This window comes from Leptopilina heterotoma, unplaced genomic scaffold (genome assembly GCF_015476425.1).
Source record: "Leptopilina heterotoma isolate Lh14 unplaced genomic scaffold, ASM1547642v1 Lhet_17, whole genome shotgun sequence".
Taxonomy (NCBI): Eukaryota; Metazoa; Arthropoda; class Insecta; order Hymenoptera; family Figitidae; genus Leptopilina; species Leptopilina heterotoma.
Window position 1 is genome coordinate 1,923,923 of NW_025110886.1, and position 12,460 is coordinate 1,936,382.

The 12,460-nt window shown below is 25.5% G+C and overlaps 1 protein-coding gene across 2 annotated transcripts; it reads left to right on the top strand.

The window, feature by feature from the left end:
- Positions 1-1,599: 1,599 nt before the first annotated feature.
- On the top strand, positions 1,600-12,075 carry LOC122499650 (putative uncharacterized protein DDB_G0270496). Of its 2 annotated transcripts, XM_043608102.1 has the most exons (4): positions 1,600-1,773; positions 3,285-3,335; positions 3,650-3,817; positions 10,660-12,075. In XM_043608102.1, the coding sequence occupies exons 1-4, from the start codon at positions 1,668-1,670 to the stop codon at positions 11,172-11,174; spliced, it is 840 nt and encodes a 279-aa protein (XP_043464037.1). In that variant the 5' UTR covers positions 1,600-1,667; the 3' UTR covers positions 11,175-12,075. The 2 variants fall into 2 exon arrangements, with proteins under 2 accessions (XP_043464037.1, XP_043464038.1); XM_043608103.1 differs by lacking the exon at positions 3,285-3,335.
- Positions 12,076-12,460: the final 385 nt, after the last annotated feature.

A 12,460-nucleotide genomic window follows, 5' to 3' on the forward strand; every position in this document is an offset into this window, starting at 1 on the left:
TAGGGGTATTTTGAATATCCCGCCAAAATTACCGACTGAACTTAGTTGCGGCTGCCTCCTATAGATGGCGCCACTTTATTTTTGCTTAGTTTAAAACCGCTTGGCGGGATATTTGAATTTTTTTATTAATTAACTTAAAGTCGCATTGGTATGGGGGTATTTTAGATGTTCTACTATATCGACCTTTGTAATAGATTCCTATAAAAAAGTCGGTAATTGACCGACTGATGGTAATGTAGATTTCTAACTCACTATGTGCGCCAGTGTTCTAGGATACCGACTGCAAGACCTATGAGAACTTCCAAGTTGTCGCGGCAGCCGGCGCTTACTATACGATGTGATGAGGTAGGAGTAGTGTTGCGCGCGACTATGGAGTAGTGGGGCGCGTCGTAGTGGGGTGTCAGGTATGGTGGGGACCAGTGTATAAGTTCGAGAGCGCGAGCCACAATCATCAGTAGCATCTTTTCAGATGCAACTAACAGTTTACAGAGTATCTCCAGATATATTTTCAGAGTTTGTTTTCTTTGTTTAAGTTGTGCTTTTTTGATTTGTTTCAGAATTTTTTTTAGTTTTGTTTCAGAATTTTTTTTAGTTTTGTTTCAGGAATATTTTTTTGATTTGTTTCAGGATTTTTTTCGATTTGTTTCAGAATTTTTTTTTGATTTGTTTCAGAATTTTTTTTTGATTTGTTTCAGGATTTTTTTAAAAATTTGTTTCAGGAGTTTTTTTTAAATTTTTGTTTCAGAGTTTTTTTTATTTGTTTCAGGAATTAGATTTGTTTCAGGAATTCTTTAGACTTAACTTCTAAGATGCCAAAGGTTAAATCACCGAAAAAATCGCGATCAAAAATTAAGATTGACGAGTACAATGAAGTTTGTCAAGAAAGTGACAACTTCATTAAAATCGCGGAAAATCAGCTCATTACCACAATGTCCATGTCTGGTGATGAGAAATGCATTACAGCAAATGAATGGCAAAACAAGTGTCAGAAGTTTAAAAATATATTTAGAAATTTTTTTAAAAAATCTGATTTTACAACCTCTCAAAAATCAAGGTGTTTGAATTTGATCCAGAAATTGGAATACTTGTTTTGCCACTTTGATGCAATAATGAAACGTGGTGCGGGTGTACAAATGACTAACGAAAGAATGAAATGGGTTAATTTCGATGAAGCATTTGATAGTCGATTGCAAACTAGTGGGATAATGAATATAGATTACATAGATATTAATGAGTTCCTTGATGATGCATGTGCTTTATTTAAATTTAATATTGAAAAAGCTTTAAACAAGTATGGTCCGTTGAAAGTATATACCGTGTTGGGGGCGAAATTTAAGAAAGATTTAATGAATGGGAAAGAGGATCAATCAGAATTAAAAACATTTATCGCGAAAACAAGTGAAATTTTGTTGACAACCCAGTTAGATGAGTGGTACAATGGGTGTTTTCGGAAGATAAACGGTTTACAATCTGGATTACTCCAGTGGTGCTCAGATCGTTTTTGTCGATTATTTTGAAAACTTGCAAATTGAAACGTGTGTATGAAGCTTAACCTTTTTTATCACGTAGGTTAGGTCATTTACCATTTGGACAGTTACACTTGCACAGCACGTTTTAATTTATAATTTAAAGTCACCGTTTATCCTATTAAAAAGAAAATAAAAAAAATGAGTGAAAAGCGAATTATCAACGCAGTAGTCGATCCCGATACGGGAAATTTAATTGTGCGTCCGGAGGACCACTACATTTTATACAACTTACTTCGAAGTGACGGTAAGTATATTTAGCTTTTTAAGAATACTTAAGTGTTTACAATTTTGTTTACATAATTAAAAGCTTCTTTTTGGAAAAGTAGAAATAATTCAATAAAATTAATACCACGATTTTTAAAAAATTCTGTTCTTTGAAAAAAATAATAATTTGCATCGTTTTTTATACCAAATTTACAAAATTAATTAATCTATAAAACTTTTTTTTAGAAAATTTTAAATATCTTTAGGAAGAAATCCCTACATTTTCTGTTTGTTAATTATGATTTTTAACTAGGAAAACTAGAAAAACGTAAGGAAAATTAGAATTGGGCAGGAAAATATTCGGGATTTTTATGAAAAGTACTAGAAAGAATTTAATTGTTAGAATTCATAAGAAAATTCTGATTTTTTGGTGTCTTTTTTGTTTGCCTCATAAATTATGAAACTACTACGGCGGATTCTAATATGTAGAAAACCTTAAACATTTTTTCTATTTCTGACAAGAATTAATTTTTATTATTATTCAAATATTTCGAAAGTTTTATCGCAATTATCTTGATAAGTATTAAAATTATTTACTGAAAATAATTTATTTTTAGGAATTTTAATAAATATCCTTTCCAGAATTCGGTTATTTTAATAAACAACAAAATTCATCAGAAGAATTCAATTATTTTCAAAAATATTAAAATTCTTCGAAGAAATTCAATTATTTTCAGAAATTTTAATTACATTGTTGCCAAAGTTTCAGTTAATTATTACAATTTTATAAAATTCTTCAATATAATAAATGTCAGTAAAATTTTAATTAATCTCCTTAAAAGAAAATAATTATTTTCAAAAGTTGTTACTCTCTAAATTTGAATCAGTTAATAATAACTGATTTAGAAGCAAAAAGTCAGTCACTAATTCAAATAGTAATATTTCTACTGACAATTAGTTAAAAATAACTGATTGTCAGTTTTAAAAATAACTAAAATTTCAGTAAATTTTTTTTGACTGCTTTAATTAATCAAGTTTAACTATTTTTTCAGTTTTTTTTTACTGAAAATTAGTTATTTTTTCACTGAAGATCAGTTATTTTTAACTGACTCAGAAGCAAAAAATCAGTCACTGGTTGGCAGTTACCAAAACCACGATTTTTAATGATTCAAATTAACAAAGTAATGAAATTTTTCGTAAATGAATTTAAAATTTGAAATAATAATTTAATATTGAAAGCATTATTGCGTTAATTTTTAGAAATAATATTGAATTTAAATTATGTAAAATAGTTTCAAATAAAAAATTTAAATAAATTCTATTTATTCTATGTATAAATATTCTTTAGGGTCAGGGAACAAGTCTACATTCTGTCTGAAATAGTTATGATAGAAAACAAACTTTTCAAAATTATCTTCATTAGAAAAATCAATTTTTATAAAATACGTTTTAAAAAATCTAAGAAATTTTTTTTGTTTTTGCGTAAACTACTTTTCCTAATTCATCGCATAAATAAATTTTAATTAAAAATTTTTTAATAAATTTTTCTAGGGACGGAATCAGTTCAATACATCGCACCTGATCAAGTTAACTTATTATCAAGTAAGAAGAAATTTTTGTTATTGTTAGCGACAATTTTCACCCTTACGGGTTAGATCCCACCCAGGGTAGATCAATTTATTACTGTTAAAATAGCTATAGCCTGTTTTCGTTTACTTTATTGGAATTTCTAGTCACGGGAAAAAGTTTTCCAAATGTTGGAAAATGTTATAAACAGAAGTTTGTTACCTTCCTTGGGTTGGTTCTTTTCATCCGCGTACATAAAAATGATTTTCGAAAGTTAACTACAACATGTGATTATTTTTATATTGTTTAAATTAAAAATAATGATTTTCTATAATTAATTAAATTTTTAGTCGAAAATGAAGGAGAAGCGTCAAATTCAACTGCTTATCAATATTATGAAGGAGAATTGAGAGATGGTGAGGAGGATTTGGATGAAAGTATGGCAGTTCAATATGATGAAGACGATCACGAGGATGATGAGGAAAAAGTTGTCGAAGAGGATGAGAATTTGGATCCAAGTACGCACATTTAATTAATATAAATACATCGAAACATTTTTTATGAACACGATTTTTTTTGAAAATGTTAAATGTGTTCTGAAAAATTTGTGTTTGTAGTAAAATATCAATTGCCTGAACTTTTATTTTCATAAGTCTTTCTTTTCTTAAATCGTATATCATTTTATCCAACTTTTACACGTATCTCTTATATAAAACTTAATTTTTTCATCTTGATCGGTGCAAAAAACTGTTGAAATTATTCATACTGGATTAGGTTGTATTTATTTTTATTTGCAAAGCTTAATAGCGAAAAAGTGAATATGGTATATTTATTTTATATATATATATATATATTATTTACTTATTGTAAAAAATGGCAAAATTGAATTATTCAATTGAAATTATCTTTTAATTGTATTATGATATTAAATCACTTTTAATTTCTATCATCTGAAATTTTGATTTTCCGAATTAGGACCGGACTGCATTATTTTGTATAAATAAAATTTTACTTTATTTTTATTTTCCATGGCACCATAAGATTTTTTCTTATTTTTTTATTATGTTCCGGTTTTTGGATATTAGCATAAAAACTCTTTAAACTAGAGATGCACGTCGATCCGAGATGATCGTTTGTCTCGTTGAATTAAATCTCGTAAACAATCAACTTAGATACCGAGAAAATTATATTTTCATTTGTTATTATCGAGTTTTTTATATCGCCAATTTCAGTTTGCTCGCTAAAGTCAAAGGTTAAAACAGGTTAAAATAATTGTTTCTTTTTTGAAAGGAGAAAGTTTATTTGGAGAAAAAATTAATTTTAGGAAAATGGAAATAGATCAAAATGAAGAACAAAATAGACGGAATTGTTCAAAGTATTTAAAATTTTTTTATAAAATTATAAATATGTTTTAAATTTACAAATAATTTTTCTTTATTTTTTCAATTATAAGTGAATATTATATAGCTTTTATTTATTATTATTTTTTCAGTATGTTTATTATTAATTTAATATTTTCATGATATAGAAATTGATTTACAAAAATAAATAAAAAACTTTGCAAAAATTTGAAATATTGTAAAGTAAAAAGTAAATTTTAATGGATTAACCTATAACAACAATAACATTAAAGAAAATTTTTTCATTAAATTGAACTCTTGAATATAGTTATTAATTTTTAATTAATTAATTAATTAATTAATTAATTTAATATGAATTAAAATTATGTAATTCATTAAAAATTAATTTATCCGTTTAATCTTTGATTGTCATACTAAATTGAGAAATTCATAATCAAGTTACAATTTTTTATTTTTAATTAGCGAGAATCCAGAAGATACCTTTAAACCAAAACGCAGAAAACATGATGGAAAACCTCTTTATGATTCTTTTGAATTTTCCTTCGATCAAAGTAATATAAAGTGGGGCAAATGTAAACTCTGCCTCTCAAAAAATCCTTCTGAGATTAAGAACATTAAAATGACTGGTGGTAACACAACCGGAATCAAACGTCACTTACAAAAAGAACATCCTATCGAATTTAAACAAACGTATCCATCAACAACTACATCAGTAATTCTAAACAATTGTATTTTTTAAATCATTTTTCTTTTAACGTTGTTATTTTATAATAAGTTTTTAATTTTAGAAGTTCAAAAAAATTATGAAAAAGGTTCTTTAATAGAATTTTTGTATCATTTAATTAAGAAAATTTAATAATTTATTAGAAAAATGATATTTTTTCTAAAAATAGGATTTAAAACTATTAAAATTGTTTATAGATTTTTCAGCAAGAAATATTTGAGAATATGGTAGTTGACTGGTTAGCGGGGAAATATTTATCTCTCAGATTCTTCGATGATAAATGTACTCAAGATCTATTCGCCTATCTCAACCCAATCGCTGAAGTTCCATTGCGTAGAAAAATGAAAGAATTAGTTATAGCTAGATTCGACAAAATGAAAGCTGTTGTTTCAAACATTTTACAAACAAATTCCTCCAAGATATCGTTTACACTAGACGGATGGTCTTCAATTGCTCATCGAAGCTACAATGGCATTACCGGTCATTTTATAGATGATAACTGGGAGTTACATTCTCTTGTGGTAGATTTTGTTGCTTCTCATGGAAGACATGCGGGCAAAGACATCGCCAGATGTTTTTATGATACTGTCGAAGAGTTTAAAATTACACCTAAAGTCTTGGGAATAACTGTCGATAACACCAAAGCTAATTTTCGATTTATGAAAGATTTATCTCTTTTAATGAAATTCGATTACGCAAATCAACATTTTCAATGTTATGCGCATGTTTTGAATATTGCAGTGCAACACATGTTAAAAATATTAGGCCTCGACAATATTTACGACGAAGATAATTTGGATGACAGACATGAAGGAGCTGAAGATGACACAGAAGTAAGAGATGGTGAAGATGAAGCGAGGGAAATGTTAGAAAATATTGAAGAGAATACTCAGTGTACATCGCCACTTACTAAGTTAAGAAATTTATTTAAAATCTTGAAAAACTCAGAGCAATGGAGAATCAAATTCAAAACCTGTTGCGATGTGTGTGAAATTAAAATGTTATCACCGAATATCGACGTTTCAACTCGCTGGAATTCTACATGCGACATGATTTTCTTAGGAATTCGTATGCAGTCACCAATAATTATGCTTTGTCAAAATAATTCTTCTCTGAAAAAATTGATGATTTCTGAAAATGAATGGACCCTTCTACAAGAAATTCACAAATATCTGCGTCATTTCAAAATACTGTCCGAAGCTTTCAGCGGAGAAGACTATCCTACTTTGAACTTGATAGTCTTGGGATTCAACATGCTTTTAGATAAAATGGAAGAATCGATAGGAAAATTGCAGGAAAAACTAAGAAGCCCAATCGAAGACAACATATATTTAGCTTTGCAAACAGGATTAGCAAAATTGTCGGAACATTACAGTAAAAGTAATTGGATTTATTGCGTTGTATTGATCCTTGATCCGAGATTCAAAGTGGAGACTTTTGACATGACACCATGGGGACGAGAAATGAAAGCAGCATCGTTAAACAAATTTAAAACAATATTTAAAAGCGAATATTATGGAAAATCAAAACCTATTGAAAAGGTAGTTCTTAGAATTTTAATTAGTTAACAAAATTATTCAAGCAAAATAGATAAAAATTAATAGATAAAACAATAAATTTATTAATTATAATTCATTAATTTAAAAAATTATTATTAATCCATTTTTATTATTTATTATTTATCATTTATTATTTATTATTTATTATTTATTATTTATTATTTATTATTTATTATTTATTATTTATTATTTATTATTTATTATTTATTATTTATTATTTATTATTTATTATTTATTATTTATTATTTATTATTTATTATTTATTATTTATTATTTATTATTTATTATTTATTATTTATTATTTATTATTTATTATTTATTATTTATTATTTATTATTTATTTTAAATATTAATTAATTTATTAAATGAAAATATGGAATGAAAATTGATTTAATGAAGCAAAATGGAAAAAAATACTTTTTTTCTATTTAATAGAATAATAATAATAATCCTTTTTTGTAAACATACACTTTGAAGAATGATAAAGTTTATTATTTTAAGCCAATCTTTTTATATACAGTTTTTTCAGTAATCTTGAATAAAAACAATAAAGTATCAAAAATGTTGCACTGCAACGTTTTAATCCTATTATTTGTCTCAAATTGAGATTTTAAATAACTGGTGATATTGAATATTCTCATATAATTTTATAAACACATTTTAATTCAATTATTACTATATTTCTAGAAAAAAATTATAATAATATATATTGAAATTCTCTGATATATTTTTAATTGTATGTAGGAAATTGTAAACCAAGCTCAAAACGTGGAATACTTGTCGGAAGATGAAGACGAAGAAATCAGTTTATTTGCCTTATACAAAAAAAGCGACTCTCCGTCAACTTCAGTTGAAAATTATTGGGAACGAGAAATAAATTTATATTTAGCCGAAGAACGATCCGTCGCGACAACAAATGTTTTAAACTGGTGGAAAGAACACCAAAATCAGTATCCTGATCTTGCACGCATGGCACGAGACTTCTTGGCTATTTCAGCCACATCTGTTCCATCAGAACGATTATTTTCTAGAAGTTCTCTTACTATTAGAAAACACAGGAACAAATTAAATGATAAGTCCATTACATCATTGATGTGCCTAAACTCTTGGGTCAATTGCTCTTTAACGAAAAAAATCAAATCGAAAATTGACAAATGAAACTTTATGTTTGAAAATTAATCACATTTAGTACTAATCACATTCTTTGATTAGATTATTTTAAATTTATCATTTAATTATTTTTTCAATAAACTGATAGTTTCAATAAACTATCAGTGTCCTGTAAAGTTAAATAAAACCTCTGAAATAAACAAAATTATTTAAAACACAATTCTGCTTTTTTAAAATTATAAATTGTTAATAATTATATTATATTTTCGAATTTTAATATTATTAAATTATTTGAAAACTCCACAAAAAACTAAAATTAATCAATAAGTCGAACTTGCTTAATTATTTTTTATTTCCAGTTTTTAAAATTTTGACAACAAAAGTAAAAATAGTAAAAATATAATAAAATTAAACATTAAACTATTACATACTAATTTTCGAAAGCAATTTCATTTCTTGATATTATTTTTTAATCTTAAATATTTAATAAAAGTATTAGTTCATTTATGGTTATTTAAATTGAATCATGACTTTCGAAAAGGGCTCAACTTGGATATTTTTCATTGACGTTTTCATAAAAGTAAAATTTCATCTGAGGTACTTTAAGTTCAGAAAAATGTATTAAAGTGTTTTCCTTTTACTTTTAAACCTAAGATTGTTTGTTTTCTATTTTAATGCTTAATTGTTTTTGAATTAAAAAAATTTAATACATTTCAAAATTAAATAAATAAATAAATTGTTTTTCATTAGTAATAATTTCATTTCATTAATTAAATAATAATTTTTAATTAAATTAAATAAATTCAAACTTCAAAATTCCAGGCTTTTTCCAGGTTTTCCAGGTCAAAAATATTAAAAATTCCAGGTTAAAATTTAGGAATTATTTGTGATGAAAAAACAAGTATTTTACAAAGAGTGTTAACAATATTCATTATTATGTAGTTATAAATTAATGTTCCCTTATACAGTTAAAATCACAGGTATTTTTATGTCAAAGTGAGACAATAATACATACTTACCTATTTGAGGGTGATTTCTCTGAAAGTGCTACTTTTGATATTCGATTTTCCAATTTATTTTTTTTAAATTATATGGTATTTTCTATTGAAACTATTTTATTTCATACTCAAGAGTAAGAATTTAAGTTGCGCAAAATTAATTTGAAAATATTAAAGTCTTTCTTCTTTGAATTTTACTCAGGCCGATATGTAAAATTTGAATATTTATAAAAGCAATAATATTCCTGAAGTAATTTTAACTTAAATGGAAGACAAAATTTAAACATTTTTATCACATAAAAAACAGAGGTTCAAAAATTTTTAAAATGCACATAATGATAGAAAAAACATTGTATTTTCTGGCACTATTTTTAAAAAATTTCTAAGAGTTTTAAAAAAACCATAAAAATTTAGTTTAGCTGAAATTATTTTAGCTATTGCATAAATTCAGTTGAATAAAATTGTTTAATTTTTCTAATGATAATTAAGTGCTAAATTTTTACAATGAAAATGGTTAATAATATTATTAGAAAGTAGATTTTATAAAATTAATCGAGACATCAAAAATGTCACTTTCAGAAGAATCAGTCATATGAATATAACATTCAAGTCATGTCTAAATTAAATAATTTTAATCTTTAAATTTTGTTCAAAATCTTGAACAAAAAGCAACTAGTAACAAAAAATTTTGACAATCGTAATACTAATAAAGATATGAATTCCTTTTTTTAGAACAATATTAACAACATTTTTCACAGTTTTAGTCAATAATTAAAAAGAAAAATTAAATTAATTTAAAGAGAAGATAACATGGAAAAAGAAAATTGTATGTTTACATTTTTAAAGAAAAATAACATGTTGAATGGAATTTTTCTTAATATCTTTCATTAACCAAAAAAAAATTCCAGAAATTTGTTCAAATTTCATGCTATTTCCAGGTTTTCCAGGTTGTGTGGCAACTATGAATTAATAAACTAATTAATTAGTTAATTAATTAATTAATTAATTAATTAAATAATTAAATAACTAAATAATAAAAATTTTATTAATATATTTTTATGATTAAAATGATTACATTTTTTTCATGAATTTCGAAAAGAGCTCAACTCTGACAATTATAATATCAATTTTATCCAATTCACTGTTATTAACGATAATTCTTTTAACATTTTCTCATATAAAATATCATGTAGTTACTAGAAAAAAAGCTGGACTCTTTTAATCAAAGCTGTTTGAAATAAACAGTTTTTTATGTCTCCTGTAAAATTTCAAAAAACCGTGTTGAGCTCATTTCGAAATTTACGATTCAATTGTTTTGATATAAATTAAAGCTTTCGATTATGATCGTCTATATACATATATATATACATCATATATGAGCATCTCGTTTTCTTTGTAGCTTGATTCACGAGAATGAAGTAAGACGATATAATGAATTTAACAAACGAGAAACTTTAACAAATACTGTCAATTCTCGCTCAATGTGATCGACGTGCATCTCTACTTTAAACGTTAAGAATTTTTCGACCTAAATTTTTGAAACTTCTAATTAAATAAATTTTTCAAATATCCATTTTAATTTTATTAATCCTTTTTTACTTTTTGTAGAAAAAAACCCTATTAGATGGTCGTCAAACATGACTCTTTTCCTTATAACGACTTATACGAATATAAAAAAAGTAAAAAAGAATATAACCACCAAAAATCTTTTTAAAGAAGTGGCAGAATGTTTAAATACAAAAGGATACAAAGTTTCTGCAGAACAATGCAATTCCAAATGGAAACTATTGAATTCGCTTTATAAAAAAAATTTAAAAAAAAAGGAGAAGACCGGAGAGCAACCAATTACTTGGCCTTATTTTGATGCTATGCATGAAATTTTGTATCAGAAGCCCGAAATTAAGCCACCTGCCGAAGCTTCCAGTTTGCAAGGCTATAAAAAGCGAATAATGGATGACATCCAAGAAGAAGGTGAAGTGGATAAAAAAAAAAGATCAGTAAAAAAAAGTAAACAAGACGTAATTTTGGAGGAAATGCAAGAAGCAAGAAGAGAAGCAAGTGCAAGACATCAAGAAACAACCCAGCAGAGAGGCACTTTTTGGAAATTTTCCGTGACGCGGTAGAAGCTCTCAAGCGAAAAAATTAGATTTTTGTTAAGTACATAAATATCTATTTCCGCAGTATTCGTTCAGCACTCGTCTTGAATCTAAAATTTCTTTTTTTTTATCTCCGTATATATTGTGTTTCGTGTTTTTCATAAACTATTAATTATTTTAAGTTTTTGAAATCTTTGTTCCCAGATGAGGAAAAGCAATTTAAGTCACTAACTTGTTAGAAAAGAAGACTCTTTGAAATCCGCCCTACAAATTGTTACAAAATTGAGATGATTTTATTTTATTTTTCGGAAATTTGATTATTTAAGACATTGATGTTAAAGTAATTGGATAGCTGCGAGCTATAAGTACATATGTGCCAATTACTTAAAAAATTCTGAATAATCACTTGAGATCTAGTCTTCTAATTAATAGCTTATTTGTATTCGTTATTTTGTTATAAGTTATTTAAAACCAAGTATGTAATGTCTCTTGAAATTCTTTTTATTTTTCAAAACTGTTGACAGTTCCTTACGCTAACTGAGCGTAAAATTCAAGATGACTATTTCTTTTTTTTTAAAAAAAGCCGATTTTTATTTAATATTTTAAGGGCCGATTTCACCAACACCGATTAAAAGTTAATCAATGATTAAATCCTCAATTAACCAATCAGAAGCCTTTAAATTGTCTTTAATCATTGATTAACTTTTAATCGGAAGTTGGCGAAACTGGCTCTAAGATTCATTTTTCTTTACAATATTAATTAGTAGTTAAAATAAATATAGTTTGTTTTCATTAATTCCTTATTGTGGGTTGTGGAAAATTGAAAACAATCATCTTGAAAAAGTAAAATTTCTTGAAACCTGTCGTGAACAATTTCTTGTGCAAATCAAGCGTAGAACTTAAGATAAAATATCGTTGAGAAAGTATCAATATTTTATACTTTGTTAAATATTTTTAGAAAATTATCATAGAAATAAATATTACTTTTTTACGATTCCCATATTCATTTAGTTTATTTCAGTATTTTATTTTATTCAGTAGTATAAATAGATAAAAAGAATATAATCAATAAACGTAGTCTTCAATCCATTATTATTATTATCCAAATTACAAAATTTTTTTTTATTAAAGGTTTAAAAAGGTTTTATTAAAGGTTTATTGAAGGTTTATATTTAAGGTTTTTAATTTTAAGTTTAATTACAAAATTTTTTATTTTCGAATTTGAATTTTTATATAATTTGAAATTCAAACTTTAAAAAAATTAATCCTAAACTAATTTACTATATAATTATTCTTGTTTATTAATTTCAAAA

Coding starts and splice junctions, on each gene's coding strand:
- LOC122499650 (XM_043608102.1), top strand. CDS start 1,668: ATGAGTGAAAAGCGAATTATCAACGCAGTAGTCGATCCCGATACGGGA. Junction 3,336..3,649: donor TCAAGTTAACTTATTATCAA/GTAAGAAGAAAT, acceptor TTAAATTTTTAG/TCGAAAATGAAGGAGAAGCG. Junction 3,818..10,659: donor GGATGAGAATTTGGATCCAA/GTACGCACATTT, acceptor TACTTTTTGTAG/AAAAAAACCCTATTAGATGG.